The sequence below is a fragment of the Ammospiza nelsoni genome, chromosome 10 (genome assembly GCF_027579445.1).
Source record: "Ammospiza nelsoni isolate bAmmNel1 chromosome 10, bAmmNel1.pri, whole genome shotgun sequence".
Lineage (NCBI taxonomy): Eukaryota > Metazoa > Chordata > Aves > Passeriformes > Passerellidae > Ammospiza > Ammospiza nelsoni.
The window spans coordinates 24,445,368-24,470,643 of NC_080642.1; the positions used below are offsets into that span (position 1 = coordinate 24,445,368).

The following is a 25,276-nucleotide window of genomic DNA, read 5'->3' on the forward strand; positions in this document are numbered from 1 at the left end:
GGCCTGCCACGTTTTCAACTGGCTCTACCAGGCCTTGCCCCTGCCCTGCCACGTGTGTGTGGCATCTTGAGACTGCCAAGCCTCTGATTTTAGAATAAACCTACAGGATTATTTCCAAGCCATGTTTTGTTAGTGACCTTCCCAATGTTTTGCTACCTTTTCCCAGTTTCCTATGCTGGTTTTGCCTTCTGAGTCCATTCACAATACCCAGGATTAACCAATATCTCACATCCCACCCCCTGCTTTTTACTTTTTCCCATTTTCTTTCAAGTTGACTGTTCTGTGCAGCCCCCAGCTTGCTTTATTCCCTTGGCAGGAGAGGAATATGAGCAGGGAAACACCTAGACTGGGAGGCAGGAGAACAGATCAAAGGAGAGAGGCTGCACAAGGGGCAGAATCCAACAAGATACACGGCCCAAACACAGCAGCAGGCAGTTTCCTCCTTGTACCACCCAGCCCCACCCTGGAACTTCTCATAAACTAAATAAACCACAGTCAACTATTCAAAAGGCAAATGTTTATTAGATATACTGAACTTTAAAAAACTTTCAAAGAATTATGCAAGAAGTATATTTAAATATAACAGGTGTTACTGCAATTGTGCTACATTACAAAATCACTTTTCTACTGTCAGCACAATCTGAAGACCTTAATGTTATATGTGAGATCTGTTACATTGAGTCTGGCACACAGTAAGTGGTCTGAGCTTTCCTGCTCAAATGTCATTTGTGCTGCACCAGGCTGTTCTTGAGGGCAAGATCAGCTCTCCGTGGAACTACAGCTTTTATGTTTCAGTAAATAAAGGAACTGGCAAGGAATAACAAGAACTGCTGTTTTCCTCAGCAAAGAAAGGAAAATGAAAATATGATTTCAGGCGAAAATATCATATGAGTAACAGTTCAGGAGGTAAACTCTCTTTCCATGGCCAAGTAGTTCCTATTAATCCAACTCCAAAGTGCTACAGGTGCACCAGAAGGAGAATGAGTCATAGGTCCAGCATTTACACAGATGAAATTAGTAACAGTACATTACATTCAAGTCTCTTGATTTGCTTATTGCCATGCTGCACCATATTATTGCTTCATATTTTGTATCTTGAACAAGAGGTTGATGACTTTGGAGAGTTCAGAAATATCACAGAGGCTACTGACTAATACAAGAAACTGCACATGTTAAGGACAGGAAGTCAAAGACTAAACTCAGTCCTTTGTCACTGAGGTGTTGCTGGAAACAAAAATTAGAAAAAAACAAATACTGATTTCTCTAGATGAAATCTGCCATAGCACTGTAATAATGGAAGCATTCTAGGCATGTTCTAAACAAGAAGTTTAACTGTGCTAATTAATGAATGGCAAGATTTATTTCTCCTAGGAGGACATTAACAGTCTGGACAGTCAGACCAATCATAATAAAGATAACAAACTGGGAGGAGTAATCCAAGCTGTTCTTCACAATAGATAAAAATACAGGTGAATTCAAGGCACAGGTATTTTCAAAATTAACACACAGTATTTTCTTTGGAGCTAATCATACAAACTAAGCCCTAATTACACTATTAACAAGTTGTACACAGGGCCTTTATCAGAGAATGATCACAAAATAATTCACATACAGATGTGCACACATAAACATACTAGCATTGACTGGATCTCTACAGTAGGAAAAAAGGAATATTCCTGCAAACAGCTTACAGTTCTTAGACAGTAATGTTTTCATGAACTTGTGTGTGACACAAAGGCAATGAGCAGGGAACAGAGTCACAGCTGGCTTGGGCCTGGTGGGAGGCTGCTGGTTACACAATCGTGTTCCACTTTAATTAGTGCCATCTGAAATAATTCCATACTGAGGAAACTTGTGTGCTAAACATATTTTACAAAACCCAAAGCACTGCTTGGCCCCCAACCAGATAGCAGGTTTCTGCTTAGCAATTTCATCTTACCCTCTAGGCTCCTTTTCTGAGTATATGGTGCTCAGATTTTCTTAACCAAGCACAATAAATAATTTCATTTGTCATTTCTTGTGTACAAAAGATTACATTCAGATGAAAATATTCATTGTGCCTCACAATGATCAAGTCTTGTGAGATTCTTAATGCTCTTGAATTGGGTTTTGCCCTCTTCAGTGGTAAAAAAGAACCCCACAGCAACGTGCCTATTTGGGCAATTCAGAAAAATGAAGCCCTGGTTTTCCTGAGCATTGCCACTAGCACACCATTGGCATGTCTGCATCTTTACTGCTCCAGCTGAGTTCAGTGAATTGACAAATATGAACCATTTTTACCACCTGAGTTTCAGCATCTGGAGTTGCAAACTTAGGACACCCTGGTTTCAGCAAGCCCAGCCAAACTGAACCCCCAACCACACTGGGTGTCCTCCTGCCACCTCTGAGCCTGCTCCAATGCTTTTCTCCTGTCCCTGCTCTCCAGGGCTGGCCTCAGCCCGGGCTCTGCTGAGCAGCATCCCCTGTGCCTCGGGCAGGGGGAAATGTGGAGTCACAGGCAGGGAGTGCTGCTCGTCCTGTCTGTGCAGCAAGGCAAACACAAACAGGACAAAGTGTCTGCCTGGGAGAATGAGGGCAACTCAGCTGTCTGAGGAAGAACTGAACAGGCAGCAGCATCCTTGCTCTCAAGCACAGGTGACCAAAGCTTCCTCTGGATCTCTGTCCACGTGAGCATTTCCTCTTCCTCCACCATCAGCCTCTCTCAAAAGTTTGCCATGTTAACAATACTATTTAAAAAGCTTCACTAAATTATGATAAGGGTCCATATCAACATAATCTGCTTGAACATCTCTGCTTCAGCAGAGTACAAACAAAGCTGCCTTTGATGAGAACTGCATTGGTGCCAGTCAAAGGAAAAAAATAACAGTTCAGTCTGGACCCCTTGGTGGTGGAGGGGAAGCACAGTGCCCAATCCCCCAGACACACAGTATAAAATGGAAGAGATTCCACAGATTGTGCCTGCTGAACCACTCCCAAGGAAGGAGCCTACAGCTACAACTACCAGATGAGCAGGCAATGTTCTGTGGCTGATGGCTGTAAAAGGGGAATGCCTCAGCCACAAGCCGAGGGCTACAGGCTGCACTGATCAGTAAGTGATTCAGAACCTTCCAGAAGCCCGGCTGCAAGAAAGCATCAACTGTGTCTTCAATTAACATCACACTGCTAAGAACAGAAGTGGATATCAAAACAGAGAAGAAAAATATTTACTCATTTCTGTTTAGCAGAGTGAAGACAATTTTTAGAATTTATTTTTTAGGTGTGACTTGGAGATGTTTGAGCCCTTCAATGTATGGATGGACAGAAGTTACATCTTCGTGCAGGTGCTCTAGAGCTACTACCATTTATGACGGAAATAATTTGATTATAGTAGATGACATTAATGATTTTCTATCCTAGCTGAGACAAAGGAAAAACTAAAACCAACTTGCTGCTCAAGCCCATAAACTGCAAGCATCTAGATATACATAAGAGTGAGAGGTTAAATCTTTGAATCCATCTCTACCTAAGTGAAATGCATTAGAGAACAAGTGGCTCAGGAATGCAACTTCCAAATTAATGCATCCTTCTAGAAATATGGCACATTTTCATTACGTCAAGGTCAAATTGTTCTTTTCTAGTATATCTAAAAATAACTGTTGTAAGAGAGAAGGCCATAAGTGCAAATTATTTACAGAGTAAACAAGCAAGAAGAAAAACTCACTGCCTGTTTTAAAGAAATCATTGCTTAGGTAACTGCCATTTAGCAGTGCTCCACACCTGTAACTGTTCAGCTTTGATACACATTCTGAAGAACTGTAAGCAGAAGTTTTCTGCATCTACATTTCTGCATTTACTGGTTCATTAAACACTGTCATTTTCAAAAACAGGTAACAGTAACAGTACATAAATTGGTAAGAAAAGACAACTAAATGATAAAATTAGTCTTAAAAACCTTGGAAAGCAGTATCTTGTTATTTACAGAGTAGTGCAGTATTATAAACACAGATTAAATGACACTGTTCTATACCTACAGAATGAGCACTGTTTAAAAACAGTAGAGCATGACAACATTACAAGCCTGAATACAAACAAGAGGAAATCAAAGGAAAGGAGGATATTTTTCAAATTGCACCTGCAATGAAGTGCTCCTATAGTCTTTGTCATTTTTATTTACAACAATGGCACAAGCTATATATGCTGTTAGTACATACAGTCAGTTACAGGGCAATTACCATTGCAATCAACAGACCATATTCACAGGGACAGGAATTGCCATTTCAAAGTACAACTTGGTGAGCAAAACAGATGAAACTTAGAAAAGGATTAATTTACCTGATTCATTTATCTTACATTATATCAATGGATTTTCTTTTTAGGGCAATGTGAATGCTCAGGGACTGACCTCCTGATTACATCACTGATATGCAATGATTTGTATTTTATCAGTATTCTTACCATATCAAAAGCAGTGTTTGGTATTCAGCCAGAAACTGAAATTTGTGTCCTTTCCTGAGGTTACAAGTTAATGCATCCCAAAGTGCAGCTCCCAGTGCTCTTTAAAACTCATGACCATGTTACTGAAAATGGTGACTCCCAGTTTGGCATAGCTTCACTGAGGGTCAGAATTTCCATCTCATGAAGAAATACTCTGGGAAAACAGATGAGGAAAGTCCAGTGGAACAAACAACGTTCCAGAGATGGTGCTTGTTTTCACCCTCCTGAGCAAGCACAGAGACCAGAACCCCGAGGCCAGGGCTGGCTCTGCAGGGGTTTTATGGGGTTTTTCTGCCCTGGCACTGACCAATTTCCTTACTGGCTGCTGTCCTCAGAATTCCTTTGGAAGGCAGTTCCTGAGGTTTTTGGTGATTTACAGGAAATTGGTACACAGACAATCCTATTCATTTTCCATCTCACAAGTGCTATTTCAGTTTTTATGAACTTTGTGCCTCAACTGTACAACTGTGTACTGGAAATAAGGAATCCTAGTACAGAAATCTAGGGAGGACTTAAAAAATTACCTTTACTGAAAAAACCCCAACCCAGTAATGGTGGTACATCAAAATGCAGGTGCTTCCTAGGCTTCAGAATCACCCAAAACACGTCATATGGCTACATGGACAGGTCCAGATATTTTTCTGGTGAAAGGAGGAACCTTTCCACAATTTCTTTATCTGTGGCCAAGCAGCTTATGCAGTAGTTTAACTGTGCTACAGTAAGTGATTGTCTGAAGAAAGGCCAAGAAATACTTGCTGGATACTCTGCCATCTCTGCAGATGAGACATCCAAAAAACAATTTATAACCTGTAGGGCACAAACTCAAGTCCCCACCTCTATCACCAGGTAATTTGTAACACGATTCAGAAAACTGTGAGAATGCAGAGTTCAACATCCCTTTATTTCCTAAGTAGTTTAGACATTGCAGTGAGCAAAGAGTGAACCCCATAACTCTCAGCCTTCACCCATACTATTCAAAAAGGTAAAAACGGTGATTCAAACTTTGCCTCACAGGTGCATGTCTGAACCCACTGCTTTTCCATGTCATGTAGCCTTGTACTTCTCTGCTGGACATTTATGAGCACTATGAGTAAGTTCCACAGGGTTAGTCTATACAGGCATCACAGCAGTTGTGTTGTAGTAGTTCACCAAACAGCCAGTCTGTCCTTCAGAAGAAAGCATTTCTCAGAGATTCTCTTATTTGTCCAATGTAGCTTGTTTTGTTGGTGTTTTGGTTTTGCTTTGGCTTTTTGCATTGTTGTTTTTGTTTGTGTTTTTAATTTCAACCCATGCATGATGTGACAAAAAGAATCTAGTTGGTTTTAAGAATGATGCATATGAATTGTAATTGAGCTTTTTAAATTGCAGGTAATGATGCAGGATGACTCTTTGGGATTTACTTGCTTATGCATTTTTCCCATTAGTAGAACTGGAAACACCTTGAAGATATTGCTTTTAAAGACACAGGCACAGATGCTGAAGGCACTTTCCCCAAAAGCTTTCCAGGTTTTAATTACTAATGACACATAGGGCAAACTTGCTGACCACTGTCCTGCTCTCATATCAGAGCCCACAGCAGATATAACTGAACTCTGCTTACTGGATAGGTTTGTAGACTTGTTTGGTAAGTTAAATTAACCCTTTTTCTAAAGGCACTGGATAGAATTTTCATATGACACTTAGGCAGGGAATTCCCACTTCAGGAATCTTTAAAAAGCCTGTCTTGCAGCAGACCACTGGATTCATTCTTCTTCTTTTTTCAAGAAAAGAAAAATTACAGTTTAAAGCCTTTTTCATTATATCTATGAATGGTGACACAGCCATGATACGATACTGGCCTGGGCATGGCTGCTACTCCTGTGATAATGCCCGTGGCAGGGTCATAACAAAGAATAGTGTCTGTGGCTTCACCATTTTCCCGTCTTCCACCAAGGATATAGATTTTTCCATTACACACAGACATGCCACAATTCTCCTGTTGCAAGAAAACACAAGGGAACACAGGGTTATTTAAAAAGCAAGACTTGATTTGTGTGTGTCTGCCCCCATGCAGGAGGGCAGCACTGCCTTCTGTAAACAGCCTGGCCTACAATGTTCCCTCCTGGAAGGGCCAGTGCACAAAGCACAAAAATTAGGGAAAGCAGCAGCACAAGACTATTTCAGGTCCAAGCCTTTACTACATGGAGCTCAGATAAAGGGAACAATGGAACACTGTACTTACCACTGAAAGATCTGAGATAGGGAAAGGAGGAGAGAACAAAGGTTTTCAGAAGAGGGACCACTGTAGGTACTATTAATGCAAAGAATGGGATAAAGGAGAAGCACCTTAGAGGAGCAACAGATAATGAACAGGGATGTAAATGTGGAGAGGAAAAAAGGCATGACTAAAACCAGTGCACAAGAAAAGACAGTGCTATGTCTTACTTGAAACAGAGACAGGATTTTATTTCTTCCTCAAAAGCAGGCATGGAAAAAATACTCAGTTAAATAGAGAACACAGATTAAAACAGAGGAACAGAGGGAAGGCTGGGGAAAAAAGAACAAATTTCTCTTAGGTAATACTATAGAATATGTGATTGGTGTTTTTAAAACACGGGGAAATGTAACTGCTGCACACACACACTTCACTACTGAGCAGACTTCTCAATCCTGCTCAGTGTCCCATGTGGAAATGAGAGAGCTCTCACTGCTCAGGTCAGACACTTTCTGTGCTATACAGTGGGGCTTTTTCACACTGTAAAAACAGCCTTCAGTACTTCCTGTTACACTGCAAGGCTTTAATCAATTATAAGGAAATTACTCCCTTCTAAATGACAACATACAACAGAATGTAATGTCTGTACAATGAAATCATCATCCACTACGCTATTCTCCAACAGTAGTACCTCTCAAGCAAAGCCTGGACTGCTGAAGAGCCAGCTGAAGAGCTACTGGTTTAGAAACTTCCTCTTCTGTGATGTTTTGAGTTACACAGATGAAGAGGTAAAGCAAGAATGGAATCAGAGATGTGATTCTATTAGGATTAAGCAAATGTATGGTTATTAAATGCCAAGATAACAATGTCAAAAAGCACCTTTCAGCTGTCTTTGGGTTTTTGATTGGTAGTTACCTGTCTGCTGAATGTATTCTGTACATGCATCCAGTAGTCCTCAATGGGGTCATAGCAGTAAATGGCTTTGGTGAGCCCTCCAGCCACATAGATCAGGTTGTTGAGGGACACGGCCGTGATGCATCTCTTGGCAATGGGGATGGTGGCACGGAGCAACCAGGAATTGGTATCAGGATCATAAGACTGAACCTGGAAACATGAACAGGCCTTTCAGACTAAGAGCCCAGCTGAAGGAACAGCCTGGCATGCCCACACAGGTCACACAAGGAGAGACAAGGCAGCAGCGCCTCCCCAAACTCCATGTATCAATAATTTATACATACGAGCAATATTTGACATTGATTACAAACACTCCCACTTAAGAATTCACAGAACTTGTGAAGCCAATGAGAAAGACCACAGTAACAGTGTATTGCTCAATTAGCATTTTCTACTCTTTTTTGTAGAGTAGAAAATTAGCATTTTCTACTCTAATACTATTTTTTGTATTAGAATAACTCCACACTCCATCCAGCACAAAAACGCTCAAGCAGATCTCCTGCAGGACCTGGCTTTAATCCAGTTTGCTGTGAATAGAAGATGCAACCCAAGAGAGCCAACTGACCTTGTCAGAACAGGTGTTGTCATCAGGGCCACCCCCGATGACAAAGAGTTTGCCCACACAGCTGGTGACAGCTGGGGAGCTCACAGCCTCCTTCAGGGGAGCCACCTCCGTCCAGCGGTTGGAGAAGGAGTCGTAGCACTCCACACTGCTCAGGCGGTTCTGCCCATCGTATCCTCCCACCACGTACACCTGCACACAGGGGTGACAGCACATCAGCTTGTGTTTGCAGCAGCTACTGCACTTAAATATCACATTAAATCAATCTAAAGCTGATCTGCTGGCTTCGTCAAGGGACACATTGCTCACATTTATTTATACACAGGAGGAGGAGAAGAACATGGTCTGAAAATAACAGGTAAAGACTCCCTGGAGAGTTCCATTCAGTCACATGTGGAATGACACTGCAAACACACGCCAAAGCACAGTATTATTAATACTGCAGTAGAAACTTCTTCTTTGAATAGCATTTGTTAGAAAAGGCATTCCTCTGTATTTCTCTTTTTTTAGATAACATTCAACAACAGCAGCAAGCGTCCATCTGAGTTTACCTTTGCATTTCTGGCATTTTGCTTTTTCCCTACTTGCTTACTGAAGTATTTCTTCCTCTCAGTTTGTAAACTCTACTTTCTTGTCTCTTCTTTCATATTTAGGAAGCAGAGCTCCTCATTATTTGTGATTACCTTCATCCCTCTGCTTGCTTAGCTGCACGTTTCATCTCTAAGAAGACCAAGTGACACCACATGCACATCTTGTCTAACTTTCAGTAAGGGAGTCCCTGCTAGTGGTTTTATAGTCAGGCATATTTGCCTTCAAAATATAGCAAAACCTCCCATTTCCACACGACATGCGTTTGCTTAATTTCAGAGCACTATCAGTTTCTGCTAATAACAATATAAATGTAAGACAGCATTTTGAAGCACAGGCAAATCCAGATGCCCAGATGCTTCTCTGCTTCCCAAAAAACTGCTTCTTTGAAATAAGCCACTTCAATGATGAAAAAACAAAACCCCAAAAAATAGATGAGCAGTAAGATGATTATCATGTCCATGGGTAGTGTCTGATGAAAAGCCTAATTGTTTGAAGTATTTTACTTGAAAATATATTTTTTAAGTTATTAGGTATGAAATACAAAGTAATACTTAAGTATTTTCTCCTCTGTTTCCTTATATACAGCAAACATTCCCACTATAAAAAAATTAAGATATACTTCTCTTACTTTACCCAGAAGAACAGCCATTTTATGTCTCCATCTGCCTTTATTTAAGGAGGCAACTCTGATCCAAATGTTAAGTTGAGAGTTATAAATCCAGACATCCCGGCTATTGATTCTTCCACCTTTAAATGAAACATATGCCAATCTGAATAATTATTGAATGGATAATGCTAATTATTGACATGCTTCTCTAGAGTGGGCAGTGAAAACTTTACATCTCCTTCTGGGATGTAATAAGAATCTACCAGTATTTATACATTACACTCAATAAGTAATTTGCAGTGGATTTCAAAGATAAAAATCACACAGTAAGTTGCTTTCCTCACACTTTCCCATAATGCTGAGATCACACCAGATTATTCCCTGAAGTTGGAATGCATGTTAATGGCTTCTGCCCAAGCCCTTCAGATTTCCTGTAGTGCTGAGACCTGGATGAGACCCCCAGAAATGCCCTGCCTGTGGCACATCCCTCCCACCCCCTCCTCTGCTCTGTGAGCATCTCCGTGGCTCCTCACTCTGTTCCAATGACACAGGCACACACACCTGAGGAGAAATTGCTTTGGTTAAACCAACACACACAGCCTGCTGGCTGAACCACCAGCTGCACCTGTAATTTCCCCTTGCTAAAGGCCTGAATGTGCTGCTGGGAGAAGCCTGCTTGGGATTTTTTATCTGTAGTTTTCCCAGCTGCTGCTGCACTCAGGCTCCTGCTGTATTTCAAAGCCTTTAGCTGGTCTTTTTAAACACAATTGATGTCCTGGAATCAGCTGTAAAAAACTGCAGATTCATGCCAAACAAGAACTCCAGAAAACACTTGTTTACAGTAAGACTGTGCTGGGGCTGGTGCTCACAGCAGCAAGTGACTTTCAGCTGAGCTTCTAGAAGTTCACAGTACAAAGATGTTCCACACTACTTAAAAAACAAACCAAAACAAGCACGCCCCACCAACAGGACACAAGGAAAACCAACCAAACAAAGAAAGAACCCTTGAATAGTTTAGGATTATTCACCTGAAACAAGGATATCATTCCGCAGAGCACACACAGCATACTCAGACTTGGTAAACTCTGGAAGTTTGGCCAGTGACTTCCACTCTCCTGTCACAGGATCATAGCACTCTGTGTAGGGCAAATTAAAGCCTCCAACTCGTTCACAGCCTCCAACAACAACTATCACCTCAGAATAACCAGTTGATCTAAAAAAGTGAACACAGAAAATTCAGATGTAGGGGATATTTATTAGTATATGGAGGCCAAACAACATTGTCTTCAAAACTCGTTGAAAATCAGAAAAAATACTATTTAGCTTTAATTTCCTAACAACAATGAAAAAAGAAAATAGAAGAAAGAGTCATTTAGCAAACAGGTTTTCACTGTTTCCAGCTGTCTCATTACACAGCAGGTTACCACACTGACAGGAGTCCTGTGTAAGTGGTGGAGCTGCACTGCACAATGTTCTGTGTAAAAACCATGTCATTAAATAACATAGAAAGCTCTTACTATAATAATATTTTTCCTTCACTGTACATGTAGATCAGAAACAGAGTTCAAGCCAAGCCAGAGACAATGAGATATACAACCTATTCCACAATGAAATCAGTCTTCATTCCCCCTCCTGAGCTTTACAAAAGTAATAATACTTTACAGCACCTAAATTTCCAAGTGTTTAAAGCAGGAGGAGTGTAGTCACTAAAATGAGGAAAACCAAAAAACCTTAGAGCCAGTGCACAGTAAAACAGAAAATAGCAGTGACAGGAGGAAACATTAAGGAATACTGAAAGAAAAAATCAAACTTAAAACCAAAAACTACAATTCAGTGGGAATAAATCAGGCATTAGACAGATTGCAATGTACCCATACAGACTTAAGTTCTATTCCACACACACTGATTATTGTTCTACTAACCAGATGCCTCTGCACTATACATATTCTATATTCACAACAGCAACAACACTTATCTAACAGAACTTAATGTATATTTGAATGTAGAGAATCAACCAACTATGTTTAATGTGCAAATCAAACTGTGACCACCTCTATTCCCCCTCTCAGACTTTTGATTTCTTGTCAGCATTTGTCAAACTTTCTTTCCAGAGCATTTTAAAATTAAAGCACTTTGCACTGACATAGTTATTTCAAGGACTGCTGTCAGTTAAGCAAAACTGAATGTAAGATTGATTTATTTTCTGATGAGCCTTTTTGTTGTGTTGTGCTTTGTACTGTGATCCCACTGTGAACAGGTATCTCATCAAGCAGACATTCATGCCATTGCTGAGTACCACAGTCTTCTCTCAAAAATAAAGAAGAAAAGATTTATGACTGGATTTGAGGTAAAAGTTACACAATCTGTCCCTCAAGTTCCCAACATGAACTTATGCACATATTCACCTATAAATCCTGATGAGGCTTTCCCTGTGTTGAGACATCATGAATAAAACTCGTGAGCCCTTCTATTTCCTTGTCACCACACACCAAACTGAAATATTCCATGCATGTTTTTACCCAGAATACTGTAAAGAGGCAAAGGCAATGCTAACTGCTAACATCCTACAGGATGGGAACAATGAGATGTGTCTGAGGAATGGCACTTACACACCTGAACTTGTCAGAAGAAACTCTTGTCAGCTGCTCAGCTTTGCAGTCACGCTCCTTCCTGGTTTCTATGTATTTACTGTTTACTGGTTTTTGCTTTTTTGAGGAGCAACTCTGAAAATAATCTCTCAAAGAGTAAGAGAGGAGAACTTCCTGTGCCAACAAAGCAGTACCCAGGAAAAGAACTTCCCTAAAAGCAAGACACTCATAATTTGCCCTAGAAGCAAGCCCAAAGCCACCAGCTAATTGTGTACAAAGAGGTTTGCCTGTGCATTACCTTCTAGATTAGAATTGAGGCCTCCATTCACTCACTGAAAGGATGACTGTGACAGATCATCAATCCTTGGTTTAAAACTAAATGAACCAAACAACTTTGCTCAGAGAGAGCTTTTTATGAAATGGGGTTTTTCAAGAAAATATTCATTTAGCACAGTATTTCAAATCCAAAGAGAACAAAAAAATTTTCCTAACATTTTAGTACCTATATGACCAGATTCTTTCTTCAGGTAAGAGAAATTTTCTCCATTGTATTTTCTTGAATGAGTCTCGCACTGTGCAGGTTTTATAGTTAGTTCAAAATTTTTGTTTTCAAATGACAGAGTGCACACTCACTTTTAAAAAAAGTAAAATGTGGTAGGAATACACAAAAAGAACATCCAGGCAAAGGCTAATTCCAGAAAAGAACTAAGGCTATATTTAAATGAAGGTTAGAAAAAGCTGTGACCTCAACCAGCGGTACAGGAAGCCCTTCTTGTAGCCCTCAGATGCAACAGTGTGAGCAAAGTAACACAGTTTAAAATGGGCTGTAACCATTGAGGAGACAGCATCCCACCAAGAACAGGGGCATTCAACAGAAGTGAAGGGGTGGAAGACAATCATCAGTGCCACACAATTCCATGCATTCCCAAGGACAGGCCTTCCAGGGGTCCTGAGCTCCACACACACCTCTTGAGGAGAAAACACGACCAGCACAGCATGAGCTGGACAGCAGAACTTGGGGCAGCTCAAACAGATCACATTCAAAACCATGGTAAGTTCAGAAAACAAATTACAGAAATTCAAACAAACGACAAATTCTGGTAAATCATTACTTTTTTCTTCCTCGCTGTTAAATCAATTTTGGGTAGTACATGAGGTAGCAGAGAAAATGCAAAGTGACATAGAATCCCATTTCCAAGTGGGAAAAAGAAGGAACACCATTAAAGCTTTCCAAAGGCAACCAAAAAGGACATGTTCAAATGTGTAAACAACCTAATTTCTGGTTGAGAGCACACTCAGGTGCAGGTACCAGCCAGCCCAACAGCAGCTTTGATGACGGTCTGAAGATAACCCAAAGCACACACGGTTTGGGGTACGGGAGTGTGTCACTGCTCACGGCCTGCCCTCAGCCTGCAGACCCGGTGTGTAACAACAGGAGGGACAGGACAGGCTGGGGAGCAGGAGGGACAGCCTCAAGGTGTCACTGTCGAAAGCCCATACCTGAAAGGCTGTCTCAGAAAGACCTGCGTTTGCCAAGGATGCCTTAGTGGCAAAGACAACAGTTATGCCACACTGGAAACCTTTATTTAACTCTTAAATTGCCGGGTAACTCTTCACTGGCTTCAAAAATAAAAAAAAAAAATCAAACTGAATTGCAATGTAGTCTGTTCTTTGAAAAAACATGTAGAACACATTTCACCCACGGGTGCATCCATATCCATACAAGTGATCACAATTTATATCCCAAAGTTGCACTAAAAGCACTGGTGTGGGAATTTTTTATCCTGTAGCCTGTCTCCTTTTAGAAACAGTTTATATAGAAAAGATACTGGAGGAAGGCAAGAAAAAAGGAAAGAGCTCTCCATTGCCCCCCAAAATGCCCAGAAAAGGCTGGTGAAAACATGGGGGAAGGGGGACCTGGCAACTATTTCAAAATATGATCCCTTTTTGCTATAGGCAACGGAAACAAACAGACAACAGAAACAAATGACAAAGAACTATTCCATGAATGTAATATAGAAAAGGGGAAAAAATTCCTGCTGGGATGCCAGCCAGATTTTCTCTTTGTAAATTACTTCTCTTGTTCCTACCTACTCAAACTCCCATTGCAGCTTAATAAACTCAGCAGTAAAACAACAACAAACAACAAACCCCCCAGCTTCAGAAATCACCTGTGTTAGGCAAGGTACTTCATCAGAGCCCCACTCTGGGTTATTCAGAATTTCAAGCACATACATGCCCCACACTGACACAACTCCTGAGTGTATTTGCCTTCCTCAGCCAAGTGAGTAAGAAAAGCAGAACAAACACCAAACCAAACAAACACTGCAGCTCACAGCCCCCTCCAGCTGTCTGAGTTCCCCTGGTCCCTCCCTCCAGCCCAGGAACAAGCACTGCAGCAATTCCCATGCTAGGACCTCCCACGGCAGTGCACAGCCCAGAAAGCCTGGGGGGGAGCAGGGCTCAGGGACTTCAGGATGAATTTCTGCTCTCATGGCAGGATTGAGGACTGGAAAGCCACTAATGGGGCAAACACTGCCAAGTGGTTTATTTTTCCCCTTAAGCAAGCTTTAACACCTGCCAAAAAAATAAAGGTTCCCTGCAGAGTCACAGTAGAGCAATCACATATGAGTAAGAGTAAACAAAGAGGAGTAACTCCTAATACAATCTGTCTAGACCATCGTTGCATCACCTTAATGTAGCATACAGTTTTATTAAAAACTGCTCAAATCAGCTGGACTTAACCATGAACTATCATCTCTACTATCGTTGACATGATGCAGGGAAAATATTTTTCAGGAAAAAATTTATAATAGCCATTGCTCATAAATGCCACTAATGGACTCTTCCTCATTTCTTTTTGCAACCTCAGTCACCTATTTGTGTAACACATTATTAAGCAGCAGCAATTGTGAATTATTAAAATGTCACCAAATGAGCACAAAATACTTCAGGAACTGTTTCATGATTCTTTAAAAATACAATATTTGGTTTATTTACAGTTAACAACCTGTTGCTCTGCTGTCTATTACGAATACACGTGCTACTCCATCTGTAAAATATTTGTGATGTAGCAAGGAAATGCTCTGAAAACATAATACCCCATCCACATCCTTTGTGGTATACTGTACATTTACATGACTTTGTTACAAAAAGAAAGCTGGGGAAATGGAGTGGTTTTCCTGCCACAGCACAGTCACAGTAAGCTCTCTTCAAGACACTGCTACTGTAAGAAGTAACTTCAGATCACCCCTAGCAAACATGAACCTTAAGAAAGTATTTTACTTGCAAGGTAACATAACTTCACTTACCTTTTTTCAGAGCAACAAAGTGCTCTGTGTAAAAGGCCCCATTTATGCACATCCTCAGACATGTGAGCTTCATGCATGTGGGCAAGTACAAAAGTGTAACTGCAGCAGCTCCACAGTTTAGCAAAGTAAAATAATCTGCAAGAGACTTTTCTCCAGGCAAGCATATATCAAACATCAGTACATCAAATTATGTCCTTCTGCAGAAAAAAGGGTTAAAAGAATTCCCTTACCTGCGTGGCCTAGTTCTGGGAGACATCATCTCGTTTCCAAGGATGTGGTACCTCCTGGCTTCGTGCAGCAGCTGATAGCACTCTGGGGAATTCTGAATCAGCTGGTCCACTTCCACAGTCTGAACAAAGTAGTTGGGGTGCAGCAGCGGGAGCCTGACGTGCGTCAGCAGCTCGTGGAGCACGGGCCGGCGCAGCTCCACGGCGCGGTACACCCAGCGCATGACGGCCTCGAACACCAGCTCCTCCTTGCTGATCACCAGCTCGTCGCTGCAGATGTAATCGATCAGCTCGTCCTTGCCCAGCTCCAGGAACTCCTCGTGCTGGGACACGTCCTCGAAGGTCTGCAGCGCGAAGTTGCGGCACTTGGTGAAGAGCGTTTTGAGCGAGTGCGTGTCGGCGAAGCGCTGGATGCCCAGGCAGTTGCAGGGATCCAGCTGCTCCTCCAGGAACTTGGCGCAGGCGTCGCGCAGGACGCTGATCTGGAACAGGCTCGACGTTTCGAACAGGTACTGCACGTTCTCCGTGGTGATCTTCACCTTGCCCGTGTACACGTACTGCAGAAAGCAGTCCATGGCTTCGGCGAAGATGCCGTTGATCTCCACCAGCATCTCCCTGCTCTCCCTGTGGTCGTTGCAGAACATGGCTCTGAAGTAGCTGCTGCAGGCCGAGAGCACGGCGCGGTGGCACGGGAACTCGCGGCCCTCCACGCAGATGATGACGTCCGTGAACAGGCGGCTGTCGCGGAATTCATTGAAGATCTGGAGAATGCTTTCTGCGTGGGATGATCCCGAGGAGAAGTCGAAAAACTCAGGGCCTGACAAGGATTTTGGGTCCATTTCAAAGACTTTCCGCTTGGTTGCAGGGGAATCTCGTATCCCGCTCTCCTCTCTGTTCAGTCTGCGTCCCAATATTAGTACCATTGTTACATCAGTTGGCTATAGAGTCATTGAGAAAAACTTGCAGAGCTTCTCCTTCTCGGTGCAACGGTCTGAAAAATTAAAACACCTCAGTGTTCAGTATGACACACTCTGAGCTGCATCACAGGCGTTAGACACGATACTTGTTTGCTCACTCTAAGAACTGGTGACCTTTCTTGGAGGTGGCACAGGGCAAATTAGTGTGCACCTTGCCCAGGGCAGTGCAGCACTGCCAGGTGTTAAATGCAGAACATACCCAGAAAAGAGCTGTCTGGGACATGCTGGGCAATTTCTGACTGTCCCAGAATGGCTGGTACTGCATTGCTGTGCAAGATAAAAAATCTCAAGATCTCAGCTCCAGCAGATCACCGGGCTAACAGAAGCCAAAAATGTCCTGAATAATGATCAACAGCTTCAACTTTTCCCTTTCCCAGTGTGATCCTCATTTCAGCTGGAGCCTCCAAAGTACTAATATAACAGCACTAGCCAAAAAGGGGATGGGGGGAGAAGACTGAAATTTTAAAAACAAAAAATTAATTGAGTAACCACTCATTTTCATTATAAAGTCTATCATAATGAAGTCTTATAACACGAGAGCTAAATAATAACCTCTGATCTCGACAAGTAACCTTGACCATAAGTTTTTACTTGCTCACTCCTAACATCTAAAAATTAGTTCACCGATAATCTGACTTGATTAAAAATTATTGTAAACTGCTGGCACACAAAACAGAATGAAAGATGAACTACATTTTTTGTGTAAAATTACTGGAAACATGAACAAAGGGCAACTTGCTGAGTACAGCAAAATTTTGTGTTTCCAAAGCACTACTGGCAAAGAATTATTAGCAGAAGTTTTTCCTTGACCACCTTCCAGTTTCAAGTACAAGTGCAAAGGTTCCTCCCAGCATGCAAACACACACATTATCAGAACACTGAAGTTGCAGAAATCAAATACTCAAACGTTAGCATGTGCCAATATTAAAGTGTGTAGGTGAAGAAAATGCAGCTGACTTTGCAAACAATGCGCATAAGAGTTAGTGAGAGCAATCAATCTACCCCAACTGGGCTTTTTGCCTCTCCTGACCTTAAAAATGACCTGGAGGAATGTACACCAGGACATACTGAGGTAGCAAAAGGCTGGCAAAGCACCCTCTTGGGCCTGGCAGTGGCACAATTCCAAATGCTTGTAATATTTATTTGTACGTCCACAAGGCCACAAACTGAATTATTTTTAAGTTCATGGAAATTCTTTTCATGCCTCCCAAGATTTTATTCGGTTTCCCTGAATCCACAGTCAGGAAACACCAACTCCTCACGGCAACTTCATTTCCTGAGGAGCTCCCATCCTCAGAGCTGCAATTACCCAGTCCCAGACTGGCCACGTCACCACTTAATATAGAACACAATGAACGTGCTTTTTTTAAACAGCCTTTTTACACAGCACCTTTAAAAGGCACCATCTGAGCAAACAGCAAGGAAAGAATGCAGGCTGTCCCTTCACTCATTGAGAAAAGAGGCTCTAAAACTATCCCGTTCCCAGTAAAACTTTTTACACAAATTTACAAGGTAGATTCTTGGTCTGGGGCTCATTTACCCTATAAAATATTAGTTTTAATTTGACTTAAAATAGGACCAGTTGTCACACTGATGCCTGAAAAACGCTGTTGCAACGAGCCTATCTAATAACTGATTGCTTCAGAGGGACTAACGAGGCACAAATGGACAATCTGATCTGTAGCTGACATTCTATCCCACGGATTGCACAACCACCTCACCCTGGAATGACACTGCCGATACAAAACAACAACACCAACCACCCCCAGCTGCCAAAATCCTGCACTGAACTTCAGCTGCAACTAACCAGGTACTACTCGCATGAGGAAGTGGGCAGACACAAAGCAGCAAAGGGAAATACAACAACGCAAATATAAATATAAACACAAAAGGCTCAGTTCCAGCGTCACAGATTTAAATCAGATGAATTTCACAAAAGCTAATGGACCTTCTCCAAAGACAGCCTGAAATGAAAAGCAAGACCCTGATGTTGCATGAGAGGGCAAAACACAGCAACTAAGTAAAAATCCTTCAAGATGATATCTTTCTCATTATGTGAGAAGTTAAGACAGCACTGTGTTATGCAATCATTAATAACCAGAAACAAGGGCTCTGGGCTACAACTGCTCACTGAAGGAAGCAATGTCTTCTTTATGCTTGGAACATCACAAAATAAGTGGTCAGCAAACGATTTTTATTATTAATGTCCTCATGGTTTAATGAAATGGGAGAATGAAAAAAAAAATCCAGAGTAAAAACTACTCAAGGGGTTAAATATTTTAAAATCACAAATAAGATACTAAAAAGGAGAAAGAACTCCAGTGCAGAACATACTGTTTTTAAATGTACTTTTCTCCAATTTCTGCCCAGCTAATTACTTCTGCAGGTTTGCTTCAGCAAAACAATTTCACAAGCCTATCAGTAACAGTGTCACATGCTCAGCTCTATCACATCTACGTGTTGCCTTCCTGCAAATCTTGCTCTAGCAGTTTTGAAATGTCACCTTCCAGCTGCCAAAGTGGGAAAGGCAGAGGGGAACCTGTGCCTGAGGCTGAGCTGGATATCTGCAAAGGGGGGAAACATGGCAGGACAGACCTGTCTGCACCTCTCCTGGATGCAGATATGCCTTATCTGCCTACAGACCCTGCACTGTAAAACACCAGTCATTCACAGAATTTAACACTCAGATCTCTTCAGTAAGTTTAAACAAAACAAAAGAAAAATACAGGTTTTTTCCCCAAAGACAAGTCCTGGGAATTATTTGATCAAAACTCAAAAAATAATACAATATCCACTGGATTGCTTGTCTGAGCAAGGGTCAAGAAGGATCTTAAGCATTTAGTTTAGTTTGAAAAACTAGAAAAGAAAAACAAATCACATGTATACTCAACAGGTTTTACAAACTATTTCCAAACACAGACATGGCTCTGACATGGATGTTACCTCACACACACGTATTTCTGAGCTAAGCTGGGTTCACCACGAGTTCAGGTTCCTCTATTTCCTTCACCTACACTATCTGTAAGCTTGTGTACACAAGCTGCTCCTCAGAAATACCCTACAGGCCCAACTCACAGGCTGCCAGAAGAGGTCTGTAACACGTTCACCCTGACACCTTCTATCAGTGAATCCCCTTACATAAAATACTGTTATGCTGCACTGAACTCCTCCTTCCCCTCCTGCAGCCCCCAGTGTGCGTTTCCCCTCTCCCCTCACCCTCAGCAGTGCCAGCAGCCGGGTTCCCGTGTGTCCCTGAGCTCCGGGCCAGGCCCTCCAGCGACACCCTGTCCCCAGGTGTGCCCCAGCCCCGGAGCCCGCCCTCGGGGTGAGCTTCGAGTACCTGAGGCTGCGCTGGGCTCCTGCAGCTGCCAGGGAGGCGATGTCCAGCCCTCGTCTGCCGCTGCCAGCACCTGGCGAGGCCGGAGCGCTGACCGCCTGTGAGGGGAGAGAGGGAGCCGCTGGAAGGGCCGAGCCGGCAGCACCGGCCGGTCCCGGGTGCTGAACCCCGAACATAACCCGAGCATCCCCCAGAACCAAAACCCAGCACGGGAACGGTGTTTTCGTGCCAGGCCTGGGAACTGTAGCTGAGGTTGGTTTTGTGATGGGAGATAAGGCGGTGGCGACGCCTCAGGTGCGCGGTTACCGAGAGGCAGAGAGAACAGACCCCGAGACAGGGGAGAACAGATCCCCGAGAGGCAGGGGGGGAACACACCCTCAGAGGCGGGAGAACGAACCCCGAGAGGCAGAGGAGAACAGACCCTGAAAAGCAGGGGAGAACGAACCCCAGGGGCCGGTGGGGAACAAACCCCGAGGGGCAGAGGGAAGAGATCCCCAGAGGCCGGGAGACCGAACCCCGAGGGGCAGAGGGAAGAGATGCCCAGAGGCCGGGAGAACGAACCCCGAGGGGCAGAGGGAAGAGATCCCCAGAGGCCGGGAGAACGAACCCCGAGAGGCAGAGGGAACAGACCCCGAGGGGCAGGGAGAACGAACCCCGAGAGGCAGAGGGAACAGACCCCGAGGGGCAGGGAGAACAAATCCCCCCGCAGCCCTGGGCTGAACCACCGCACGTGCTCTTCTTGTTTGGAAAGGAAGAGGGCGTGGGGAAAAAGAGCGTAACCTTTCCCTCTGACAAGAAAAACAAACGCAACATTTCGCCTTCCTTCATCTTTCTTTGTGGAGTGAAAAAGACCAAAAATGTTGTTGGCTTTGAAGAATTTTTCTTAAATAAAAATTCTTGTTTTACAAGGGATACTGAGGATTGGAATGTCTAAGATGAAGTCTTTAAGAATACTGATTAACTAGTAAACAAGAATTGACTGTGATCGAACTAATTAACATAAGAGCTCAACTGAAGAAACTTTTTATTATAATGCAGGAGACTATAGTGATTTCCAAAAAAGAAAGAATGTCAAAATTTAACAGTAATCCGAGCTAGTGACACACACACAAAAACGCCTTAAGTGGCCTCAAAAGTCACCCAGCAAAAACAGGAACTGATTTGAGCATGAGAGTCACGATTATTAAGTAGAACAAAACAAAAACAAGCATTGAAAAGGGACACCTTGAAACTGCAGAACCCTTTATGTACCGTTTTGTAAAGGAAAAGGTCCTTCAGAGGGGAAAAAAAACAACTTAAATGGGGAAAGAAGTACGGAAAAAGCACACTGCGTAGTATTATTCATGTCTGGGTAAGAAACAGTGAAAAAGTTCCAATCCTTCCCCTTTGGCTTCGCTGTCGTTCTTGCACGTGATTCAGATTTCGCTGAACCAAACCCGACCCCGAGCCCCGGCCACAGCGTTCCCAGGGCTCCGGAGTTCAGCCAGATGCCAGCACACCCGACAGGGGCAGCGCCCGCCGGGCTGGAGCACGGCCCGGCCGCCCAAGCGACCGGGAGCGCGGCGGGGAAAGCTGCAGAACGGACCCGCCCGCGCCCAGCCGCGGCAGGGCCGGGCAGGGAGCCCGCGGGAGCCGCCGCCGCAGGGAACAGCGCGGCACCCAAACCGAGCCCAGGCCCGGGAAGCGCGGCCGGAGGCGGCGGCACAAAATGGCTCCTCCCGGCCCGCCCTCCAGCTCACCTTCACCCCGGGCCCCGCCGCGGCCCCCCCGCGCCCCGGCCAATCCGCGCCCGCGGCCCCGCCCCCGCCCGCCCGCGCGGCCAATCCGCGCCCGCGGGGGGCTCGGGGGGCTCGCGCGGACCCGCGGCACGGAGCGGCCACGGGGGCTCCGCGCGCCCCCCGCCCGCTCTGCCCGCCGGGCCGGGAGCGCAGCGCCCGCCGGGGGATCAACACCACCACCACCACCAATAAAAATAACAGAAACAACAACAACAGCAGCAGCACCGCACACCGCAGGGCACGCACCGCCGCGGGCCCCGGGGCCCCGTCGCTGCCCACAGCCCTACCCCAACGTGGCACCGCCGCCGCGCGCTGCCAGCAGAGTCCCGGCCGCGCTGTCCCCTCCGCGGCGACTAACGGTGCCGGCCTATCCCGCGCCCCGGCTGTCCCGCGCCCCGGCTGTCCCGCAGTGCCCTCCGCGCCTTCCCCGGGGGTTGCCGGCCCGCCGTGCGGCACCGCACCCTCGCCCTCACAGCCGGGAGCGCGCCCCGCCGCCCCGCACTCACAGCCGGGAGCGCGCCCCGCCGCCCCGCACTCACAGCCGGGAGCGCGCCCTGCCGCGCTGCGCCCCGCGGGAGCCGCCGCCGCCGGGGCCGTGGTCAGGGTCGGGGTCGGTCGGGCCGGGCGGTGGGCGCGGAGCAGAGCGGTGCGATCCGGAGCGGTGCAGCGCGCTCGGGCCTCTCCGCCGCCGGTCGCGCTGCCAGCGCCGCTCAAAACAAAGGGGCTGGCGGGGCATGTGACCTCCCAGGCACCGCACATGATGTCACCGCTCCGCGCGGCCCTGGGAGCTGTAGTTCTGCCGCCCCGCCCGGACACGGCCCCGCTGCCCGCCGGCCCTCAGCGCCCCGCGAGCAGCCGGGACAAACGGCGGGGACGGGAGAGCGATGGACGGCAGCAGCGGTGGGCGGCAGCAGCTGCCGTCGCTGCGAGCTCTTGCCATCGCCGTCCCTTTGCGGGGCAGGGGGAGCACACCCCAGGTACCCCACAAATACACCCATCCCACCCCGCCCCGTCAGCCGGCAAAAGCTTCAGGTGCACCGAAGCAAGCGGTGGCATCGGGAGGGCACCTTCCAGCGGGACAGTCCCTTGTGCCGGCTCTGGGGAGCCCTAGCGAAGCTCTCCAGCAAGAGCCGGCTCCAGACTGAAAACAACACCCTGTCTTGGGGTGGGTGTTCAGCCTACATGACCAAAACAAAAATCATTACATGAAAAAAATTAACCAAGATAGAATCTTTGTCTACCTGAGCTACAGCTCCACCCAATTAATTCAGAATTTCCAGTTCCTCTTCAACAGTAACACAAAACAGAGTGTTCTGTCCCTGCTGACCACGGAAAGCCAAGGTCATCTTTAAGCCAGCACATTAAAAGAGAGCTCTGCTGTCACAGCTGGGGGTCCCAGTGGTGGCAGCCAGTCAACTGCAAATATAAAAGCAGGACCCTGGTGTCATCGCCCTGCAATTTCATGAGCAGGTCTGAGCCTGTCCTGGAGCCCAAATTCACTTCATATCCGAAGTATTTGGACACTGGCCCATGCTCCAACACAGGCTGATGGAACATGCCTGGGAGTATGGAAATTTATTTTTGTTCTGCCCTTTAGCATAAGCAAACTCGCGAGCCCATAATGCAGAGCAGCGAGGCGAGGGCAGGGACGTGCATGCTTAAATTAAGATCATTACCTGCTACTAAACGAGGCCTTATGCAACGCTGTGCAGCTGATGTGGGCAGGTAACTGGCTCTGCTCTCCTTCCTAGAAGGATGACCTCCCCCTCCGGCCCCTTACTGCCAAGGGAAAGGAAAAAATACAAGTTCTGTTAGCTCCCCCCTACTTTGCTCTCCCAAATGTTGGCTATCAGTCCCAGGCATTACAGATCTTTACCTTTGGGTGAACCCCCGCAGTGTTCCGAGCCCAGGATGTTCCCAGGACGCGCACCCAGCCGTGTGCCCCTGGCAGCAGCCACTGTGCTCTGCCACTGAAACCTGAAGAGGAGCAGAGTGTGCTCAGGACTCCAGGGCTGACCCCCCCCGGAGCAAACCAGGCTCAGATTTTCATAGGCTAAACAAGCTCTGATTTCTCCTGGGGTCAGGTAAATTGCAGCTTTGCGAAACAGTTTGAATTATTAATTAAAATTTAAAAGGCTGAGTTCTGAAAATAAACTGAAAATGTCAATTGATTTTGGTATGTGAATGGTTTTCACACAGATCTTAAACAACTGAAACCTTCAACTATTTTCCTGCAGAGCTAAAACTCAGAACTGCTTGACTTCGTTAGAAGTGAGAGCCTTTAGTCCATTTCTCATCCTCTGCCTGGAAAAGCAAGAAGGACCCCAAACAACAAAAACTGCAAAGAGAAAATCAGCAGCAAGTTCACCGCATAGAATACAGATCTGTTGCAGTAATGTGTTTCACCCACTGATTGTAGGAAATATTAACAACCTGAACTCTTGCTTGTTACAAAAACATTAAACCCAGAAGTATATGACCTAAGAAAAATGTTTTGCTTAAAATAGATTTCTTATCCTTTATATCCTCTTGTCTGCCCCAGTTCTTTGAGTCTGTAACTCTTGGGGTCAATATGAGTATGTAGAGTTCACTTGAGAAAACATAACTGGGATTAAAGGAATGAGTCAGAGGAAGGAAAAAATCAAAACAGGATCAAGATACCTCTGCACTGGCTAGAAGCAGCTATTCTGAAGGGACTATATTTACTCCAATAAAAACTGCACGTGGCAAAAATATCTTGAGTGAAGAGGGTAAATGGAGCATTTAAAAAGAAAATACTAATTAAAAATATTCATTGAGCAATCAATCATTTCATAATGTGCTCATGGATGCATGTGGTCACATCCAGGCACTTCCAGTTCTGAAAGCCAACGTCACTGAGGATGTCTGAAATTAGGGATACTTGAGTTGCCACTACATCCTATTGCTCTTCATTCCTCTGCTAGCAGGGGCATTGGCTGTTCTTTCTCAAGCTGTGCCAAGCATTTCTCTCAAAATAAGCAGTTGTACTCTGCCTGAGAAGCTGAAACCAATTATTAAAGATTACTCATTTCTATAAAGCTTTGTTAATACTTTTTTTAACAATGTAAAGTACTTGTAAAGCATTTAGGCCAGTGTTTTCCAAACAGGTCGGTGATTTTGGAGATTTTGAAGGCTTCTTCAGGGCACTGGAAAGGTTAAAACCTAAAATTAGAAGCCTGCGTGAAGGTTTTGGCATGCATCCACCAATGTTCATGTGTTTTCCTGGTGGTGTTGATTTGGATACCAGTGCTGGGCACTTTACAGACACATTTCATCGAGGCACTGGGCCACCTAAATGGTCTGTGCATTCCTCCAGGTGAAGGTATTGGCTGTTTTGGGAAGTTTGTGCCACTGTGCTCCTGGGAACTTCCCTCTGCTGTGGGGAGTGTGGTAGCTCCTCACCGGATTTTTCTAAAATTGAGGAAAACCCAAAGGTGTTCAAGTGGCTCAGACACAGAGAAAAACCCCCAAAAAGTCCATGATTACTGCTCTTGGGCATCTATGCAAAACAGTCTGGGGAGGGAAGAGGTGAAGGTGAGCCACAGGAACCAGAGGGGGAGGCTGAGGAAGGGCAGGAAGGAGAGGACAGTGTGAGCACCACATCCCTCCCCCTGATCACTGATCAGAGGGAAGAGAGCAGCATGTAACTTGGGCAA

General features: G+C 44.9%; 1 protein-coding gene across 6 annotated transcripts; it reads right to left on the reverse strand.

Annotated features, from left to right (window-relative positions):
* Positions 1–502: 502 nt before the first annotated feature.
* On the reverse strand, positions 503–23,514 carry KLHL24 (kelch like family member 24). Of its 6 annotated transcripts, XM_059479519.1 has the most exons (9): positions 23,476–23,514; positions 23,276–23,378; positions 19,825–19,919; positions 15,511–16,498; positions 10,410–10,594; positions 9,403–9,521; positions 8,187–8,375; positions 7,583–7,771; positions 503–6,448 (listed from the first exon to the last, which is right to left on the reverse strand). In XM_059479519.1, exons 4-9 carry the CDS (start codon positions 16,428–16,430, stop codon positions 6,248–6,250), a joined length of 1,803 nt encoding a protein of 600 aa, XP_059335502.1. In that variant the 5' UTR covers positions 16,431–16,498; positions 19,825–19,919; positions 23,276–23,378; positions 23,476–23,514; the 3' UTR covers positions 503–6,247. The 6 variants fall into 6 exon arrangements, with proteins under 6 accessions (XP_059335502.1, XP_059335504.1, XP_059335506.1 ...); XM_059479521.1 differs by lacking the exons at positions 23,276–23,378; positions 23,476–23,514 and adding an exon at positions 22,841–22,918; XM_059479523.1 differs by lacking the exons at positions 23,276–23,378; positions 23,476–23,514 and adding an exon at positions 22,139–22,228 and having other exon boundaries at positions 15,511–16,938.
* Positions 23,515–25,276: the final 1,762 nt, after the last annotated feature.